The following is a 22,528-nucleotide window of genomic DNA, read 5'->3' on the forward strand; positions in this document are numbered from 1 at the left end:
ATTTATTTATTTATTTGCTGGTTCACATTTTCCTCATGTACTTGAAGGTACTTCCTCTTCCTCCCGTTCAAAGGCTCTTGCTCAGCTGAGCCTGCCAAGATGTGCTCATCTCAAGCTCATTTCCCCCTTTCCTTCCTGTCCTGCATATCTTCACAGTCGTCCATTGCCAGGGGGTGGGGAGATTTCTTGACTGAGTGGTTCTGTCTAAGGGATTTTGTGCAGATGGCCAGCAGCCAGCTGGAACATCACATCTTAGGACCCGTAAAGTAGGTGGGCTGGATACAAAAGCAATGCCATCATTGGTTGGGCTGCAGCGTCATATGGTAGCTTGCATGTGCAAATACCCATCACTGGCTAATTGCTATCCATGAAACGTTCCTATTGCTCAGGGTCAGCTCAAGGGCAATGGTTTTTCCATGGAGAAAACAGTCTGCTTCAGAAGTGTGCCCGCTTGATGTTTGCTGAACACATAGAAGGAGAAATACCGTGTTCACCTCTTGCACGGGTGCATGCCAAACATTTGCCGAACTTGTGGGGGCTGGTTGTGTGCACAACAGAGAACATGCGTTGGGGGGGGGGACTTCTGAAAATGCCTAAGCAACTTGCATGTCTGGCTGAAAGTTACCAAGGGATGAGCCATTAATCGATGAGTATTCAAATGACAAAAATGCACATACTATCAGTTATGTACTGGAACATGTGCAGTTCCTGATGGAAGGCCTTGCTGAACTTTTAAGCTTAAACACTGCCCCCCCACTCCATTCACAAGTTCTCCAGCCCTTTGCAGGCATCTCTTTGGCAACCCCTCCTGGCACCTGCAGCTGCAGACGTGCAACTAATGTAAGGATTTGTGGACGCTATTTTTTTTGCTGGCGCTCAAAGGGAACTGAAAGAACACAAACCTCTTGGAATCCCTGGTTGGAATTCTCCAGCTTGAGAAAGAGGCACAGGTAGAGGAGAACTTGCTCTACTCAGAATTATCAGAGAGATTCCTGCTGCTCTGCAGCTTCTGCCAGCAGTTTTGGAGGCTGCATCTCTCCCCCTGAAACTTCCCCCTGTTTCTAGGTGGCCCACCCCTGCCCTCATTCTGGGAGGGGAGACCTTCTATCCCGTTTCAGAAGCATCATCTTAAAAGAATTGAAATAAAAAGATGGGTTAGGAAAGGATTGCATGCTGACCTTTTTCCACTTGTGTGTTGAGGCCGTGTAACCACCCTGTTCCCTAAGGAGCAAATAACTAGACAGCACGCAACATATTGGTTTGGGATCAAATAAGGCCATGACTTTATGTGAAGGTTTGGCCATAGGCATTGAGGTAAGGAACTATGTACGTCACTCCCCATATGAACCAACGCGGACCCTGCGACCATCATTCTTCATGTGCTTACTCCACGAGAAGGTTGTTTTCTGCTGCTCCAGAGAAGCGGACACGGAGCAATGGATCCAAACTACAAGAAAGAAGATTCCACCTAAACATTAGGAAGAACTTCCTGACAGGAAGAGCTGTTCGACAGTGGAATTTGCTGCCAAGGAGTGTGGTGGAGTCTCCTACTTTGGAGGTCTTTAAGCAGAGGCTTGACAACCATATGTCAGGAGTGCTCTGATGGTGTTTCCTGCTTGGCAGGGGGTTGGACTCGATGGCCCTTGTGGTCTCTTCCAACTCTATGATTCTATGAGAACAAGCCTTTTCTCTGGTGGTTCCCCTTTGTGGAATGCTCTCCCAAAGAAGGTTTTCCTAGCACCTTCATTATACATCTTTAGGCAGCAGGCGAAAACATTCCTCTTTAACCAGACCTTTGACTACTGACTATGTCCTTCTAAATGTATTAGGGGTGATGGAATTGGCTTGCTTTGTTTATTTTTTACATTGGTACCTTGGTTATCTAATATAATCCATTCTGGGAGTCCATTCGACTCCCGAAACCATTCAAAAACCAAGGCACGGCTTCCAGTTGGCTGCAGGAGCAGCCAAACGTTGGATGTTTGGCTTCCAAAAAATGTTCACAAACCAGAACATTTACTTCCGGGTTTGCAGCATTTGGGAGCCAATTTGTTCGGGAGCCAAGCTGTACCAAGGTACCACTGTATTATGTATTTTGTGTTCCCACTTTGTGGTTTTATGTTGTGAACTGCCTTGTAATCTTTGGATGAAGGGTGGGACACAAATTTAATAAATAATAATACTAATAATAGTGTTCAGTGAGGTTTATTTCCTTCCCAGCCCCCATCTGAGGGTAAGCCTGGGACGGCAACCTTAGGACTAAGCTAGAGATGGCATCAGTGATGCAGCCAGCATTTGCCTGAATGGGCTGTCTAAAATACATCACAGACATGGGGACGCTGATGGGCAGAATTCAGACTGGGATTGTGGGGAGCGGGGAGCTCAGACCCCAACCCCAGCCTGCTGTTTAGAGCAGGGGGGAATATCCCAGGGACTCCAATGAACAATCTGCTTCAGCAAGCCCAGGGGTCAGCAAACTTTTTCACCACTGTCCCTCACACCTTGGGGGGGGCAGACTATATTTTGGAAAAAATAATAAATGAATTCCTATGCCCCACAAATAACCCAGAGATTCATTTTAAATAAAAGGACACATTCTACTCATGTAAAAACACACTAAAAACGTGCTGATTACCAGACTGTCTGTGGGCAGGATTTAGAAGGCGATTGGGCAGGATCCAGCCCCTGGGTCTTAGTATGCCTACCCATGAGCAAGCATGTCTGGCTCCTTTGTGTCCATCTGAATTTTTTTTTAGTATATCATAAAATATTTTCCGTTGAGAAGAATGCTTTTAGCCACCCTTCATTTAAAAACGAAAGAAAACAAATCTTACTTTACCAAAGACAATGACATTTTATTTTTCTTTACAGATTTCTTTTGGATTGTTGAAAGAAATGAGAAGTGCAAGAAAAAATTCCGGAGAAATGATTGGAACAATATCTCTCAAAACCCAACATCTTCGTATGATGTTCTGCTTGGGAATGATACTCTTGCCATTGTCCGTAACATCTAAACAAAATGTCCCAAGACTTAAACTCTCCTATAAAGGTAAACATTTTAAGTGACTTTTCAGTGTTATTATTCCTGCTTTGTTGTAGCATTGCCAACAAATATTTTCAGTTATTCAGGTCCCCCCCCCCCGAAAAGTAACTCAGTTGTTGTCATTCTTTTGGAAAATGGTAAATAGCAACATAAGATATTTTAAACAATCTAGACCAAAACAAAACTTTGAGTAATAATGTTTGTATGTTTGTGAGGGTGGTGGTTGAGTGGAAAAGTCTGGCAAAGAAAGGAAGACATTCAGATTAGTTTTATGACTCTCTAGCTGATAAAAAATGATTAAAAACAATAAGTTGTTTACGTGGTAAATAAGAGTGTGTTGCATTCTTTAATGCGAAAAACATGGCAAGAAAAATGGATGGGAGGAAGAGAATAAGTCAGTCTCTTCTGATTGGTAAGAAAAGGTCCCAATTTCTTCACTGAATAAATTTAAAATTTGGTAATATATTGAGAATCCTCTGGCACTGGTATAACCCAATTGTTTAGTTTAGCTTCTTTTTGCCACTATTTCTAAGAAGGAAAAGTCTGGCTGGAAAATATATTTCAAAACTTCATCCTGCTTTTTGTTTTTGCTTTTATTCCCTGACATTTGCATCCTGACTTTCTTCCATGATGACACCCATGGCAGCAAACTTGTGGTTCCCAAGTAGTTTCCCATCCAAAGTGCTGATCAGACCTAGACCTGTTTTAACCAAGAAGGTAGACATCTCCATGTGCATGTATACCATACCCTGGAATTCTTGCTCTTCTGGTTGTGCCTGGTCTGGGATGTTTTCCTAATATTATTTCCAGAATTAAATAATTCGAAAACAAATTATTGTACCAGTTTTAAAATTGGGAAATTTCAGAATTCAAATCTGACTTTGGAATTTTGAACATTTAACCTTTTTCCTTTTGAAATTCAATTTTTGAGGCAGACCTCAGAAAACAACAACCCTCCCACAACTTTTGCAGATGATTTTTTAAGGACATAAGTTTTAACCTGTGAACTATTTTATCATAATGACACTTCTCTAAAATTACTAAACTCACCGGTGTCATAACTGTTAGTGTTGGATGGTGGAGAAAGGAATCAAAATAGAGAAGTCTTAATCTCAATCCTTTGGGCTTGATGCAATGAGGCATCACAACGACTACACGAACTTGGCAATTGTTGGCCCTGGTTGCCCTCATTGCCATAATTTGCCAGAAATGCTAAGAAGGAACCTCTGTGCAAGAAATGGAAAGCCGTAGAGCCTAGAACTTGCCGATCAGAAGGTCGGCGGTTCGAATCCCCATGACGGAGTGAGCTCCCTTTGTTCGGTCCCTGCTCCTGCCAACCTAGCAGTTCGAAAGCATGTCAAGTGCAAGTAGATAAATAGGTCCCGCTCCAGCGGGAAGGTAAATGGCGTTTCCGTGTGCTGCTCTGGTTCGCCAGAAGCGGCTTAGTCATGCTGGCCACATGACCCGGAAGCTGTACACCGGCTCCCTTGGCCAATAAAGTCAGATGAGCGCCACAACCCCAGAGTCAGTCACGACTGGACCTAAAGGTCAGGGGTCCCTTTACCTTTACCTAATTGCACATTTTAATTGCACCTAGAAATGGACATGCAATTTGTTTGAATGTGTACACGGCAATACAGTGAGATGCAGCCTCGGCCCTATCCTTAGGCAGAGTGAGCCTTCTGCTTCCTTCAGCTGATCCTGGAAAGCTGCAGTGAGATGTTGAAGGGCAAAATTGTGCCCTGACCTCAGGTGTAGGGAAGGATACGGTGTTGTCTTGAGCATTATATCAGGATTCACCTGATGGTCTAGTCACCTTCTGCATGTAGAATGGGAAGGGTGCCGGAGGCAGCTGTACCAGGTTAACGTTTTGTCTCAGGCAGCAAAATGTCCTGGGGAAATCTCTGTGGAGCAGTGTTGGCCCTGATATTTTGCCTAAAACCAAAACAGAAACAAATTTGAGGGTTTCCACTCAGGGACAAACATCTGAGGTATTCTGAAGGAAGCCCCAAAATGGTTTGATTGAGGTTGTCTCTGCCAATGTAGGTTCCCAAACACCAGGAAACAGCTGCAAGGCAGGAGGGGAAGGGGAGAAGCTGAGCATAGCTGGATAATAAATAGTTTTCATCATGTTGTGTTTTCTTTTATCCCACTTTTAGACACTAAATATGGAAGATGCGTTTTTAGTGCCTGTTGCACTCTTTTTCTTGTAATTATCCAGCCCATTGTCTCCTGTAGGGCAGCCTCCACATAGACATCAGTTGTTTACACAGCAGCCAAACTAAGAATAACCTTGGAGAACAGACCCATATCCACTTTGTAAACAGTTATGAACTTGTGTATTTGAAAAGGGTCTTTGGGAGGAAAGAAGGGGGGACATTTTTTTCTACACAAGATACCGGTACTATCCAGTAATTCTTCAAGCTGACCTGGCTTAATCCCAGAAGCAGAGATAGGACATGGTGTGGGGGGGGGGATGGAGGCAGGCAGTTGAAAAAGGATGAGGCTGTGAACAACTGTGGGTGTGGTCACCCCTGTGGGGCTTGCTCCTTTCCAAAGGCCTAACCGGAGACTCTCAGCTGCCGCTGACCTGTACCTCCCCAGTAATGTCTATAAAATGAAACTTCTGACACGATACCATGAGATTCAGCATTTCCCTGCCTTTTAGAGCCGAAGAACTGAAGCAGCAATGCTAAACACAAGATGTTACCGAAAGATCAGGGCCAGTGGCAGCCTCACATCGCCAGTGATGTATAGTTGTGCTGTAAATGGAGAATAGCAGCGCAACTGAGGCAACATTTTGACATGGGATAGTAAGGCAGATGAAGGTGATAGACTACATGGGACTGGCTGAAATGACTGGCAGAATCCGAGATCAGGGAAAAGAGACGGCGGAAGAAGATTGGAAGAAATTTAAGATCTATTTTAAGAGACATTGTAAAATTAATGAATGTTAAAATGTTGTGGCTATAGAAGTAAGTGGATTACAGCTGTAAAGATTAGGTTAAAAGAAAAGAAAGGATTACAATTAGATTAAATTAAGGGTGAGGATTTGCTGAACTAAATATTTGAAATTGGAATGCAGAAAGGGGAGGTATGAGGAGGTCGGTGAAGTAAGTTTTAAGAGAATAAGGATTTGAAATTATATTTGTTTGTTTTTGTGTGTGTTTGTTTGTATTGTGTTTGATTTTATAATTTGTGAAAATTTAATAAATATCTTTTTTTAAAAAAAGACATGGGATAATAAGCAGCTCTTGGGCAATTGCTGTGGTCCTGTTTGGGCATTCGGGTCAGATAGGGGAGAGAGGTTTAGAAGGTCTGCTCTGATGGATTACCTAAAGACACATCTGAATCATTTGAAGTGTGGGCCAAATCCTTAAGAAAATTGCAGGAATTGACGCTGGAAGCAAACCTGTGGAAGACCCCAGCAATGAGGCAGGAAGGGCACCAGCAATACCACCTCCTTCTGTGTAATGTGTGGGCCAGCTCTGCTCCAGAATTCTACCATTTGACCTCTGCTGTCTCCTTCCTCCATGCTTTTGTCCTGCATTTTGAACCCAGCTCTGTCATTGACTGGCTGCACCATTCCCAACCTGGTTGCTTTCTGCTGGTTGCTTATTACGATTAAAATACTCCTTATTTGCTGTGCTGCAGGCAATTACCAACACCTGCCTAGGACTGATCTTCCCATTACCCCAACTTTAAGTTAGCTTGTTACAGCTAACTTGCAAGATTCTTGAGTGCACAGTTGCTGAATCATGCAGGAAAATGACTACTTTATGGCATGCATGCATCTGATTCCAGGCTGGTAAAAAAAAAATGTTGCCTCCTTTAGGAAGGTGGACAGAATCTTTTGTTTACGCAAGGTGCCACTTCCCATCAGGCAGAATAGTATGGCTGCTTGCCCTGTGGGTAACCAGAAAGAACTCTGGAATATTCCCACTTGGCATCATTAAACTGATTTGCCTTTGGCAGAAAGGATTTCCTTTTTCTGGCTTGCAAACAGTACAGCTTCCCTTCTAAATAACTTTTCAGCGAAATGTCCGGCATGTTTTCCTAGAACTCCCCAAAGTGCTGATTGCTTTGGAAATGACACACACACACACAAACACACACACATTTAAACATCGGTGGTAAATTTTTAAAACCCAATGTCTTAGGAGAGAACACAAATCCTCAGCCATCAGCTAAATGTCTTCCTATTGCAGCAAAATCATTTTCCACATACTGATTGGTTGTTGTTTAGTCGTTTAGTCATGTCCGACTCTTTGTGACCCCATGGACCAGAGCATGCCAGGTCCTCCTGTCTTCCACTGCCTCCCGCAGTTTGGTCAAACTCATGTTTGTAGCTTCGAGAACACTGTCCAACCATCTCATCCTCTGTCGCCCCCTTCTCCTTGTGCCCTCCATCTTTTCCAACATCAGGGTCTTTTCCAGGGCGTCTTCTCTTCTCATGAGGTGGCCAAAGTATTGGAGCCTCAGCTTCAGGATCTGTCCTTCCAGTGAGCACTCAGGGCTGATTTCCTTCAGAATGGATAGGTCTGATCTTCTTGCAGTCCATGGGACTCTCAAGAGTCTCCTCCAGCACCATAATTCAAAAGCATCAATTCTCCGGCGATCAGCCTTCTTTATGGTCCAGCTCTCACTTCCATACATCACTACTGGGAAAACCATAGCTTTAACTATACAGACCTTTGTTGGCAAGGTGATGTCTCTGCTTTTTAAGATGCTGTCTAGGTTTGTCATTGCTTTTCTCCCAAGAAGCAGGTACTGATTGGTAGAAATCCCCTATTAGAAGGATATCTATTGTGGGGTTAAACATTTTGCACTCTTGTAAGCAGTTCTAGGCATCTTGCCTGAGAGGTGGACAGTCTATTTAACTGCAGAGCCAATGACTAAATGTGCCCAGAGTAGCAATGCATTATGTGACAATGGGAGTGTTACAACTCAAGGGTACAAGATTGCCCCTCATTTCACCTGTGATATGTGGGAAGGTATGCTGCTGTGTTTGTTATAATCAAGGCTGAGAAGGGGAAAAGAAACCAGGCACCAGGTTGACTGAATGCCTAAATATTTCATGCAGGTGGCTAGGAACTGAGAATCTCACTGTCAGCTGTACATACGGAGGATGTTGTTGAGTTTGATGCTGCCTCTGGATTCTTTCTTCTCAATGTGATGTTGGTGCCTAGGAATTTAAGACATTTTCCCAGCCCTGCTTAGCATCTCACTCAACAGGTTACTTTCTTGATAAGGGAGGAAATAATCTTCTGATTGCAAGATTGCACAGCCAGCATATCTGTTACAAGGTAAACTAATTAAAAATCTAGGGGAACAACATTTCCATTTTGATTGCTGAAGGTCTGCTCAGTTTATAATTCGCTAACCCCAGTGCAGCCCATAAGCCATGTAGCGTCACCTTGTGCATGGCAATCCCACCAGGTGTATCTAGGTTGTGGCCAAGAAACCTGCATGTATGTATGTATGTATGAATGAATGAATGAATAAATAAATAAATAAATAAAATTTCATAGAGAGGGATCCATAGCTGGTTCAGTTCTTTGTACTCCAAGGTTCTGTGACACATGGGGTTCGTCTTCTATGTTGACTTTGACCCTTCTTAGGTAAAGGTTGATGTAATGTTGAACCAGATCATCTCTCATATTTTGAAATATTGGGAAGAGTTTGCATGGGATCAGGAGCTCAACTTGTAACCTTTCATGTGGACAGTTTCCTTTTCCTTAAAAAAAAAAAATTCTCTTCCATTTTTAATTGCTTCAGTAATAAGGATGGCTTTGCTTTATTTGGCAGTCACACAAGAAAGATAAGCTGCTTAGGAACAAGGCAACCTGTGCGTGTCCACGGCCCGAGGTCCTCTTTGTAATAACAAATGCTTCAAGCTGGATACATTTCCATTTACGATGTTTCAGGATTAATTATTTAACTTGGCTGTGTGATGTTTTCTGAACTGGGCCTGTGACTTTTTCACCAATAATGCGAAGTCACAGAAGAGCATTTCATCATCTCTGTAACAACAAAAACAACAATTCTTGAAAAAGAGCTCCCTCTTCTTTGTGCAGCTGTGTCTTTGCTCAGAGTTTGTTGAAAAATATCCAACATTAAAGAGCTGGCCATAAATGGTCAGGAGGAACTGTTTTGAACTTGAGACAACCCGCAGAGCTTTCAGGAGAGTGGACTTTATGACTGTATAGAGAACTGCTTTTATTTTTAATGAAACCTCTCCTTTCTGAGAGGTCTAAAGTTCACTTTTGTGGAAGGTCATCAGACTCTGTTCTGCTCAGCTCTGATCAAAAGAGTTAATTATTGTGGGCCCAGCAGAGGCTGGGAGGTGAAAGGGTTGTGATCCTCTTGCGTGGAGAATCTCTGATGGATGAGGTAAAACAATCGCTCTGTTACTGGCACTACAGTGATACCTCGGGTTAAGTACTTAATTCGTTCCGGAGGTCCGTACTTAACCTGAAACTGTTCTTAACCTGAAGCACCACTTTAGCTAATGGGGCCTCCTGTTGCCACCGCACCGCCGGAGCACAATTTCTGTTCTCATCCTGAAGCAAAGTTCTTAACCTGAAGCACTATTTTTGGGTTAGCGGAGTCTGTAACCTGAAGCACATGTAACCTGAAGCGTATGTAACCCGAGGTACCACTGTACTCTTTCGTTTTTGTCTTCCAGGAACAATTACTTTTTCTGTTAGCCAGTGAGTAATTGTTTGTCCGTCCCAGATTTGATGGGGAGCCAGGTGGGCAGGGGTCTTGGCAAATTGGCCTGGCGCCCTCTTCTTACATTTATGGACCCCTTGCAGGCTTACTGGACAGTTTGGCGTGGCAGCAGCACACTGGCAGCAGTGCCATTTTAATTTCCCAGCATAGTTTCCATCCAGGGCATTGTGGGAAATAAAAGCCAAGCCTCACAGACCCAGCTACATTTTTGGCTTTGCCCCAGCCTGGTGGAACACTCTGTCGCAGGAGACCAGGGCCCTGCAGGACTTGACATCTTTTTGTAGCACCTGCAAGACGGAGTTGTTCCGCCTGGCCTTCGGTCCGGGCCCAGTTTGACCCCCTTCTATGGGACCCTGTAAGTTCCCTCTTTGGCTCTTTTATCTGCTCATGTGGGACCAACATAAATAGCTGGCCCTGATGAATAATTGAGGTTCTCGACCCCTATGGTTGTAATTCGTGGGCATTCATTTAATTCTATCCTGATTCTAATTTTTAAGCTGTATTTTAATCAATTGTTTGATTGTGTTTTAATGTATTTGATATTTGATGTTAGCCGCCCTGAGCGTGGTCTTGACCGGGGAGGGCGGGGTATAAATAAAACTTTAACTTACTTACTTTACTTACCTGATGTGGAGGGCAGGTGGGTCCTGCCAGCCTCGTGGGTCAAAATGCTCATTTTGATTTTAGTTACCAGGGCCTTCAGCAATATAATTACAGGTGTGCATTACAGCAGGGCATGTTGGGATGTAGATGAATTTATAGGCCCTTTGTAACCATCCTGTGAGTCTGTTTCTTGTGTATACTCTGCTACATCAAACCTTTGTATTATTTACAGAGGGCCTTGCCCAAAATGCAACATTGCTGTTACTGACAAGCTTTCATCAGCAATGGCAGCCCCCTGTCTGTCAACACCACCACTTTCCCTACCACAGGGAAGCTGACCATGGATCCCACAGTCACAGAGAAGGGTTTGGATAGTGGTCCCAATGCCTTTCTTGAATGACATCACTTTTTCATCATGGCAGTTGTTGTTTAGTCGTTTAGCAGCTGTTGTTGTTTAGTTGTGACCCCATGGACCAGAGCATGCCAGGCACTCCTGTCTTCCACGGCCTCCTGCAGTTGGTCAAACTCATGCTGGTAGCTACGAGAACACTATCCAACCATCTCGTCCTCTGTCGTCCCCTTCTCCTTGTGCCCTCCATCTTTGCCAGCATCAGGGTCTTTTCTAGGGAGTCTTCTCTTCTCATGAGGTGGCCAAATATTGGAGCCTCAGCTTCAGGATCTGTCAATTTAAAGAGCTTTATCTCCATGAACATGTTCATGGAGATGAAGCTCTTTAAATCATGGCAATTAGGCTTGTTCAAACAAGCAGGAAAATTAGAGTGGGATATTTAACTAGTTGAAGGAGGGAGGAATCTTTGAGCCATGTTTTCCTATGATTAAATCTTGCTGTTGTATTAAAATAAAGTCTGCTGAATGCAGGGTGTGAGTGGGTGCACAGCAGTTGAGGTGTTGGGTTAAGACTGGAGAGACACAGCTTCAAAATCCCACTTGGTGATGAAGCTCAATGAGGTAACTTGTCACCAACTTTCAGCCTAAGCTACGTACCTTGTTGTTGTGAGGGGAAAGGTGGGTTTTAAGTCCAATAACAAATAAATAGCTATAAGTTACATACTTAAAAACAAAGCAAAGCTGTGATGTGTCATAGCTAGAGATCTTTACCTCCCTCTGTGACTGTGATTCCAGTTTCCCTGCAAGAGAAGGAACAGCAACTGGGCTCCATGTTGGGGGTTGACTTGAGGAGTTACAGAGGTTGAAGGTTGCTGATGAAACAACCAGTGAAGCAAACAAGATGAAGTTGTGTTCTGCTCACATTTATTTGTTTGAAACCAGCAGAACAAGGACTGTTTAGAGCAGGCGAGGGGGTCTCTGCTCTCCCCTCTATTTCTTACATGACGGTGCTCATGCTTTGCAAATGGCCCAAGCTTTCCCAAAGAGGCAACAATTTCCCTTGGATGTCAGTGGACCTTAATCATCTCCTGATAACTTGGGTCATTATGAGCTCATTCTAAATTCTCTGAAAAAATGGACTTTAAGAGGAAACATGATTCCACGAAGCTGCCTTCTTTTTAGTAAGAATGATTAGTCAGAGTAACAGGGGGCAAAAACTATCCATGATATTTCCCCAAAATGTAATGTGTTGTGCTGACCCAGTTTTTTTTTTTTAAATCCAATCAGTACTGGGCTGTCTAAATTTTCAAGCTGTTTCAAGCACAGGTGTCTCCTAAAAATTAAATGACTAAATCATTGTGTTCAATAGATGATGCTTCAGATATCTTGTGAAGGTGTATTTGGCATCTTTCCTTAAAATTGTGTGTGTGTGTGTGGGAGAGAGGGAGAGAGAATGTGTCCTTCAAACTTGAAATGGATGATTGGGTCATAAATCTATACATATACCCAAGTTTCAGTGAGCTGCAGTTTTGTCTGGAAACATCGAACATTGTCTGGGTTACAACAAAGCACACAACTAGCTGTGTGTGCCCAAAGTGAATATTAGCTTGTGCTAACAGCTGTTCTGCCCCACCGGGTGCCATATAACAAACCACTTTGGAATCTGAAAGGAGTTTCCACAGCAGTTTGTGATGTGACATGGAGCTTTGCTGTTCAAATGGGTGGGGGATGCATTCATTCAAAGGAACATGGGTAAGCCCTGGTGCATATCTATAGATCCTTTGGATCCTGGTTGTAGTGCTATGTTCTAAAAAGAGACACAACCATATCCCAATATTTGGGTTTTTGAGGGAACTAGGCTAAACTATCCAACATACAAAGAAAGGATATCCCAAAATGGCAAGTTAAACCAAAGGCATCGCTCTTCACTTGGCTGGTTACAAAATATTGCATGCCACCTTTCTGATTTGTCTTTTCATGATCGCCATGACTGTGGACTTCAGGTCACAACCAAGCAGAACTGCTATGTGCTGCTCAAAGGTCTTCGGGATGATTGTACTGAGCAGAAGGAAACATGGATCTGCACATTATTCCTTCATCATTCAGCTCTTTCATTTCAACTGTGCACTATTCCTTGGCATTTGCATTGTCTGTCCAAAGACAAAGCAATGCAAGAGTCTTCTGGAATGCGTGTCTGAAAGGCATTTCCTTCCATTTCTTGTAAGCCTGAAATAGCTGTATTCCAATAATGTGTATACTGCTCATTCATTCCAAATATTGTGGATGAGAAGGAAATAGTAGGCTTTGGGTCATTTCGAGAAGTATGAAAGCTGGACCCACAGACGATCCACCCCATGCCAAGATTCAACTATTACGTTTTAGTTTGTAAGTGAAAATGAGTTGGTTTCTTTCCCATCCTCATTTGTCTACATCACAGAGCCTGACATGATTTGATACGAATCAGCGTCTGTGCCCAGGAGAATGACTGGAGGCTAAAACAGCAATGGGTCTGTTGAAATACACTACCCTGTAGAGGTTCATTAATCTTTTCCTGTGCTCAAACCAAACCACTGCAAATTATACCTGATAACAGCATTGAAATCCTAGCGCTGTTAACAGTGTCCCTCCCCTCTCTACTGCACTGTCTGCCAACTCGACATTAGTTTCGCATTGCTTAAAACAAAACAAAAAAACCAGATTTGTTTTAAACGTCAGGACTCTGAGCTGGCCTTCACACTGGCCAGCTCTGTAAATTACCGTCATTGGTCCCAACCACTTTAGGGCTGACAACTGAACGTTAGCTAACTTAAAATAAAAAAATTCCTTCCAGTAGCACCTTAAAGACCAACTAAGTTAGTTCTTGGTATGAGCTTTCGTGTGCATGCACACTTCTTCAGATACACTGAAACAGAAGTTGCCAGATCCTTCTATATAGTGAGAAGGTGGGGAGGGGTATTACTCAGAAGGGTGGTGGGAATGGGAGATTGGCAGATAGCTGAGATGAGCCTGTTGACGACTCTTAACGACTGCAATAGGTCTTACAGGAAAAGGCAAGGGGTGAGAAGGTGAGAAATGGCTTAGTCATGTATAATGAGATAAGAATCCAATGTCTTTGTTCAGACCAGGTCTCTCCATGGTTTTAAGTTTGGTAATGAGTCTCTGTTTTCTGACATCAAGAATCACAAAACAGAGAAACCAGTAGGAGAACACTTCAATCTCCCTGGACATTCTATACAAGATCTCAAAGTAGCTGTTTTACTACAAAGGAATTTCAGAAATAGACTGGAAAGAGAAGCTGCTGAATTGCAACTCATTACCAAACTTAAAACCATGGAGAGACCTGGTTGGTCTTTAAGGTGCTACTGGAAGGAATTTTTTTTATTTTGACTATGACAGACCAACATGGCTACCTATCTGTAACTGGAACCATGTTAGCTAACTTGTTTGACTTTGTCCTGGCCTGATGGTTATCAACTTGTAGTAAGATGGAAGCAAGCTTTTCCATGGGGGGCACTCATAGGGGAGTTGATCCTCCTGCTCAAATATGAAAAGTGCCATCACTATTAGCATTCAACCAGCTCTTGGAAGTAACACGGCTTAGACAAGCATTTCCCGATGTCTTGACTTGAGTTTCCCACTCTTTCTCAATTGTTATGGTGTTCCAATGGACTTATTTACTATATATTTAAAATATGGATGTTTTCATGTAATTGTTTCACTCTGTATTGCTGTGTATTACAGGTAGGTCTGTTTTTTATAATTGGATTTATTCTTTTTAATTTGTTGTCGGCTTTTATTTCTTTGTAAATGGTATTGTTATTTGTTTTTGAAATAATAATAATAATAATAATAATAATAATAATAGATGGCCCTAGTGTTGGATCTGACTCGGTGGAGCTCTGTAGAAAACTGTTAGCCCAGTAGCAATAGCTGTCAACCTTCCCTTTTTTGTGTGTGGGAAATCCCCTTATTTCAGCGCCGTTTCCCGCTGCTTCCCGCTGCTATCCCAGATTGTTAGATATCCCGTAGACTGTCTCTGGGACAGGTGAAGCTGCTGATCCCTTATTTTCAAATCCAAAGTTGACAGCTATGCCCAGCAGGAAACCATAGACTTGAGAGATTTGTATCCACAGTGCCAGCTTCTGGTCTTCTGCTGGGGCGCTGTTTGCGACGGAGATTTTTGGCAGCAAAGTGTGCACTCCAATGTCAGCCCTGGATTTCCCCCCCAGCTCTGTGGCTGCCTTTGCTCTGGAGGCAAAGTAGGGGGATCAGGGCAGAGTGTGAGACAGAGACAGAACGATTTGTGGAGAGGACAGGTAAACTACACATGAGAAAAGAAGTGTGCATGCACACAAAAGCTCATACCAATAACAAACCTAGTGGGTCTCTAAGGTGCTACTGGAAGGATTTTTTTTTATTTTGTTACACATGAGAGGAGGCCCTTTGACTACACTGGATTATGGCAGGTTCTTACAGGTCCTCAGTTGTACTGGGGTTCTCTGCTGTTGTGGGCAAAATTGGCTGAGAAAGACTTGTGAGGACACTAACGCACACGTACATTTTGTCCAAAGCATTTGCCTTTTGTTCCCAGTTTGTCTTATTTATGAATTTGCTTGTATATTTGTTTATTAAAACAAAAACACGTCCCAGAAGCATGACTCTATAAACTGTTCAAGTTGGCTTACATTAAGCACAACTTCATTTAAAGGAGATGTTTACTTTTGTTTAATTTTGACATCTCGTATATAAAGTCACACATAGAACATTCCAAACAATATCAGCATTATCATACACAGTTATAGATTCAAAAATATAAATGGTAAATGTCCATTTAAAAAATAATTCTAATTAACAAATTAATCAAAAGATTTATTGCAGAGCACAAGAGTTAATGTTTGGATTGTGTTTGACCCTGTAAAAAGTAAATAACAGCCTGTCACTCTGCCATGAATTTAGGATGTGGCTGCAAACATTCATAAAAACCCATTACAGTCACTAACAATAATAGATAAGATACAGTTGCAAGGAGAAAAAGCAAGTAACTCTCAAAACAAGGAACTAACAAGGTTGCTCCCAGAAAAATCTCAAGTAGAACTACAGAAATGCAATGCCCACTGGAATAAAAGAGTTCTCATTGGCCTCTCACAACCCTCTAGGGTGCTACCACCAAAAAAAACCCTTAGTTCTTGTGTTGATTAACACAATGCTGGGATAAGGAGCAAGGCCAGGGCGATCTCTGTATTGGAAAGGTATAAAAGATTTACATGTGTACATGGTGTTCGGGTGTATAGTTTACGGAAACGTGACCATTGCTCAATATGTTTTTAAAAATTGTTGCCTTCATGAATCAAACAGTTGCATCATTTGCTAAACTCATGGACATTTGATGGCTCATGCAAGCAATGTAACCTTCAGGAAAGGAAATTAATCCAAAACTATGCAGTTGGCTGGGTAGTTGCAGCACTGAGTTCCCTCTCAGGTTGCTCAAATCCACAGTCTCCATCCTAATCTACATTATTCATTTACTTTCTTTTATTTAACAAACTATATATCTATATATATCTTGATGGTAATGAAACCTAAAAGGGGTTTGCAATAAAAGAAAACATTAAAATTATCAATAAAATATTGTTAAAGCAGGTATTTGAGAAGCATTCAAAAACTAATTCATATCAACTGCAAGCTAAAAAACAAATTCTAAAAGCATGTAATTTCCACGTGTCTGGATAGGCTTGTTTAAACAAAAATATTCTTAGCAGGAGGGAGCTAGAGAGAGTAGAACAAAAGTCCCTGCCTCATTTCAATATTGATATATTGATGATATCTTGATGATATCTTGATATTAATTTCTTACAGATGTGGAACGAATATCATGTGGCAGATACACCAGTGCCAATTGCACCCATCAGAGCAGTCAAGTGTGCTCACATTGGGGTAGGATAATTCCACAAGCCCACTGGTACCAGGCTGTTCATCACCTTGAACTTAGTTCAGGAGCCCCAGATAGAGGAAGAGACACACACAGTTCTGGTGTGCTACCCTCCACCCCACTGTCCTATAGCAAGAAATGTTGCATGCTCCTGTTATCTTAACCAGTGAAGAGCGTGTTGGGTGCATATACGGTATTTACAGAAGACACCAATGAGCCGTGTGTATACATTTTTGGTGATAAAGGTTTTCTCCGTTCTCTCACAGACTTGCTGCTTTCTAACAGCTGTGTTCCATTCCTGGGCTCGGCGGAGGGGCTGGACTTGCGAACTGTGCTGCTGGACGAGGAAAGGGGCCGGCTGCTTCTCGGCGCTAAGGACCACATTTTTCTGCTCAGCCTGGTTGATTTAAACAAAAATGTAAAGAAGGTCAGTTTATAAGAGGATATATGTGTGTTCGTTTCAGCTGATAAATTCATTTTTAGCCACTCTGTTCCTGCTTTCGTTGGACAAAGAGCGAACATTGTTTGTCATGCACCATCACAAGGATTTAATAGCTTCCCCTCCCACTGTTAACGTGGCTTGCTTTTAATAAACTGGATTTGTCAGCACGCATGGCCTCTTCTACAGTAATATAACATGACAAATATCGATTGGACTTCTGCCCCCCATCTAGCTGGAATGTAAGCAAATGGCAACATCTCTTCTTCCATCTTGTGTTATGACAACCACGTCCAAGCAAAGGCACTCTTCCCTTAGCCCAAGTTCTCATCTCAATTATACCTGTTGACCTGTGTGCAGGTTTTTTCAGCCAAAAAGTTTGACCCTCTACAGTAGGCTCTCAGAGTTTTACAGAAACAATTTAGAAACATTGCCAACATGTGTGCGTTCATGCTCACACCCTGGGAGTGTTTCCCGCATCGTCTATTCCCAGAGCTCCGTCTTCTCAAAGTTTTTAATGATGAACCTCCCACAGGCAATAATCAAAACTAAGGCTCCTGAAGCATAACCTTTCATATAGCAGAAGCTGGAATATATTTAAAAGATACTCTTAGCGCCATTGCTTCCCTTTGGCCCAAATTGAAAGCCCTGGTTTGCACAAGTACCTTACTGTATAAGGGTGTTTGTGGAATAATATTTCTGTGAGTTCCAAGGCAGGGTGGCCTCACTCTCACCTCCCAGATTCATGAGTAGATGGGGACATAATTATCCTTTAGATTTCACACAGTTCTCATTTAAAAAAACAAAGCGAAAGGTACATTTACAAGGTACTTTTTTAAAAAACAAAAATTTATTGAGAAATTTTAAAAAATTAGCAAACATGAAGTGTTGTCTTGCAAGATGAATACATGTGCAGATGTTGTATCTTGCACGCAGTCCTCCACAAGACACATTTTCAAATAAGATATAGTTAGAAATGTGTGCGTTGAGCTTAAATACTATTTAAATACACATTTTGTGATATAATATATGTTTTTTTCACTTTGTGATAAAATTCATACACAAGCACACAGGCACACACACAGAATTTGCAAATATCCCCAGTGTAATACTCCTAATTGATTAGAGTTTCCCCCCCCCCCTCCTTCATAGAGTGATCAAATCAGTTGCGTGTTCAGATCCCGATACCTCCCCAATAAAGACACATTCAACTCAAATTTTAGCTTTGGTTTTTGGCAGAATTTAGGCCACAACTTTTTTGATTACAGATAAATGAGTGGTTGCATAGGCTCTGGTTCGACTAGCTCCCTGCACCCTTGCAGGCAGCACTGACCCAGAGCTCCATCATAGGTCAGCCAAGGGTGAACACCTGAGGCAGGTGAAAAGCCTGGGAACAGACTCTGTTCACTCCCCAGATGCTCCCCTGGACTCAGGCATGGGCACAACCCCTTTTGGGGGGTTGACCAAACCAAGTTGAGTCCTTGGATTCCTGTAACGGAATACCTTTCACGTAGGGATGGCAAGACTGTTCTCCCATCCCTATCACCTGAACCAGTGCCTATCCGCAACCTTACAAGTTGTGATGATTTGCTATGCAGCAGGCGAAACCCAAATGGCAACAGCCAAGTGGGGAAATTCCTACCGTGCCCCTGTCCCAACGACAGGCGACACACAACGGCATAGCAAGGTCAATTGCTGAAAAAACCCTAACTATAGGGGGAGGTGTGTGTGTGTTCTGATGCACGAGCGAAAAGAGGAAGCTCTACGACACACGCATAGGTCCTTCAAACTGTTTGCCTTCTTTCCCATTGGCCAAATTGAACCCCGCAACAAGGGAACACCAGTTGGGCATTGTGGCTATCCAAACGACCTCGCAACACGTTGATCTCACCACAACATGTGCCCTCTGTGAGGAGGACACAATTAATCACATAAGGAACATTCATATTTATCTACATGCAGACACCACTGAAGGCATTTAGAGTGAAGGCAACGCTTCTTAGATTGACCACATAGAGTATCCGAGCCAATCAGCAATTGATGAAGTCACAGAAGGCAAATAAATCTTATTGAGAGCCATACTTTGAGGATTAAGTACTTTTTTGGTCCCTTTCAAGGTGATCCCTTCCCTCAAAATAAGTGAACAGTGGATGCTTTTCATCTCTGGCTCTAATGTTCATGTAGATTTTCCCCTCCACCATTAGATGTCCACTGAATACCATTTGTCATAATAGAAGCATCAGGTCCTGTTCTAAACCCCGAGGAGCTCAGCCCCAAATGATTGCCACACCCCACACTCCCGGCCTGTGCAGGTTGACTCATAGATACATCCCATTCCGTTTAATGGGGCTTACGTGTGGAGAGGATCACAGCCTTGCAGCACAATCGTATGCATGTCAACTCAGAGGTAGGTCCCATTGAGAGCGGTAGGATTTTCTCCCATGCATATCATTGCAGCCTTAATCTTAGAAGCTTGAATAATGTTCCGTACGTACAAAAGCCGTAACGCTCTGATGAGATGCAACCTTCTCAACAATGCCTAACAGAAAACTGAACTCATGGGTATCTGTCGTGATGGCAATCTCCTTACTTAGCTGTCAACAGCCTGAAACCGTGCAATATGGGAACCAGATGCTTGCGTGAGAAAACTTTTGATTTGAATATATTACATTGCAGTAACTGAGACTATAATTATATTTTGATGTAATTAAAATATATATTTTTTTGTCCCTCTATCATCGATTTCTACTCCTTCCACAAGCATAATAATTCAAAAGCATATTGGTTCATGTATTGATGGCTATCCCAGACAATGGATGTTAAGTTATTTGATGGGAGGTGGGAAAGAACATTTAAATCACCCACTAAGGCTGGACTTCCAATAAATTAATCTACAGGCAGCCTAGTTTTCCCATGGCTGAAGCTGTTGACCATCCAAGCCAGTGCAGTTTGCTTATGTGCCTCTTTGTTCTTCCTTAGCATTGCACTTTTAGAGTGAGTGAAGTGAGAGTACAAACTTTCTCCGTATTTTCACAATGATCCTGTAAGGTAAATCAGCATTATTTTCTCTATATTGTGCCTCAGCAGAGACAGAGAAGTCAGCATCTCTAGTTAAGGCTGGAACTAAATAACATAGCAGTTATTGGGCAGATCCACACCACATATTCATTGCACATATGACTTCCCTGAAAAAATCCTGGGAAGTGTAGCAGGGCCACAATCCCCAGCACCCTTAGCAAACTACAATGCCCAGGATTCTTTGGGTAAAGCCATGTGCTCTACATTTGGGTATGGTGTGGGTCCACCCATCATGGCTACTGGTCCTAAGTAGCAGTTCTGAAGCTTATCCCATCCTTTGTGGCCCTCCAGATCTTGCCAGGGGTGATGGGAGATGGAATCCTACAATATCTGAGGGCCTCTCTTGCCCTATAGCAGTGATGGCCAAACTTGGCCCTCCAGCTGTTTTGGGACTACAACTCCCATCATACCTAGCTAACAGGACTAGTGGTCAGGGATGATGGGAATTGTAGTCCCAAAACAGCTGGAGGGCCAAGTTTGACCATCACTGCCTGATAGCATCTAGCAGTACAGGAGGTCATCCTGCTCATAGTTCCTCAATCCTCAATCCACTTCACAAAGTGCAGTGTTTGTAGGGCTGGGAATTGGTGGCATGGCATAATATTTTGGATCACAAAAGGAGGTGCGTAGCCGATGTTCTCAGAAGCAGCCCTGCACCCGCTGAACCTCTAGCTCATGGCAGAGGTGAGATTTGAACCACAGCCCCTATAGCAAAACATTTGGCACACAGTAAATGCTGTAAGAACGATGCTCCGCATTACATGTCAAAGCTGCCGAAGAGGAACACTAATTTCATTCCTGCGGCTTCTCCTTCTGCACAAACGCTTGCCGCTTTTTCGAGCAAGTAAACAAACATAGGAGCATATCCTCCGATCAGCTTTGGCAAGCCCTGGTCCTCCTTGGGCTGTGGTTAGTGACGCGCAGGGATAAATTGCAGGTTCTGTTTACGGTTTTGCAGAAGAGTCTGCCTGTTTCTGATAAGCTTCTCTCCCAGGCTTATCATTATGGGCTATCGCTACGGAGCAGCATATTTTAATTACTATAAAAGGTAAACTGCTATTCTGAGCTCCTTTGCCTCCCTAGCGATCCCCGTGGGATCTGTGGGTGCCCCGGTCTTTTGGCAGCCACCCTACCTATTTAAGTCCCCCAGGGCAGATTTATAGGTCTGGCTTTTGGAATGACGGTCTCGAAGGAATCTCTGCCTGTCCGCCTTCCTCTTTAATTGCTCTTTGTAGTCGCACCCCTGGTCACGATACATGTACCATTCCTGCTGGGCTTGGTGTATATCAAACTCACTTGAAAGACTTCAGCGCTTGAAAGGTACTCCCCAGTAGCAAATAAGTGTCAGAATGTGGTGTTTGTGCTGCGCTGTGTTTAGACTGACCGCGGTTTGCCTTGGCTGGGTGCCACCCGGCTTTGCTCCAGGCTTTCCTCCGCACACACGGGGAGCTGTGTGGGCTTCAAGCGTGTCCTTTGTGTGCCTCGGAATTCAGAGTCATCTGACAAATACGTTCCGTTACAGGTAGCCTCTGGGGACCAAAGCAGTAAATTGGAATATTAAATGCCTTCCTGCAAATGATACGAGTGTTAAATGACTTGGAAACGCTGCCATATGATATTTAAGATGGATCCCATGATCTGAAGTGGGAATTAGGTCTGCTGAACAAATAAACGTATTTTTATTGTTTAAGTCCCTGCAAATAAATCTGAATTATACAGAGTCTTCTGTTTCTATTGGAAAGAGGCATGCACATAGAGGCAATTAGAGGGTTTGCCCGGAAAAGTGTTGACCAACCCGGTGTCTAAACCAACATCATTTATTGTACAATATTGAAATGTTGTGCTTTTAAGAGCAATTTAAAAAGGACAAATATCGTCCGTGCCTGAGGTGGTTTCCCCCTATCCGTATCGTGGGTTGTGTAACTTCTAGCTTACCCACAAAATTGCTCCCCAAAGTTAATGACATTACCACAATGACATGGTGGAGCATGGTTAGGATATTTCCTAAGTATCATGTGAAAATAATAATAATAATAATCTAAGAGCATTTGAAATATTTATCTTGAGATAGTTGCATGAGACACCGCACTGCTCAGGAGGCTAAGCAAGGATAGGAGGCGTTCTGATTATTGCTGTGGAACTGTTTGCGGGATCCGCCCATGACGTCTGCTGTAATGAGTGTGCTATCAAGGAGCAACAAACTTTTGACCAGCTGCCAATGCTCAGGCTCTGTGTGTTCCGGCAGCCTCAGCCACATCTGGCCACAGAGATAAATGGAGAAGACATTTCCCCAGAACTCTCTCGTGCATCAACTGCTTTGGCCTCCCACCTGAAACAGAGAGAGGATATATCA

At 43.0% G+C, this 22,528-nt stretch overlaps 1 protein-coding gene across 1 annotated transcript in view; it reads left to right on the forward strand.

Moving 5' to 3' along the window:
* The window catches only part of SEMA3D (semaphorin 3D), a 174,830-nt gene that overhangs the window by 52,898 nt on the left and 99,404 nt on the right, over positions 1 to 22,528 (forward strand). Inside the window, exons 2-3 of the mRNA XM_082223091.1 lie at positions 2,872 to 3,049; positions 16,925 to 17,085. Of these exons, the coding sequence (XP_082079217.1) occupies positions 2,896 to 3,049; positions 16,925 to 17,085 (315 nt within the window). The 5' untranslated portion in view covers positions 2,872 to 2,895. The remainder of the gene's footprint in view (positions 1 to 2,871; positions 3,050 to 16,924; positions 17,086 to 22,528) is intronic.

This window comes from Podarcis vaucheri (assembly GCF_965113315.1).
Source record: "Podarcis vaucheri genome assembly, chromosome: 5".
Lineage (NCBI taxonomy): Eukaryota > Metazoa > Chordata > Lepidosauria > Squamata > Lacertidae > Podarcis > Podarcis vaucheri.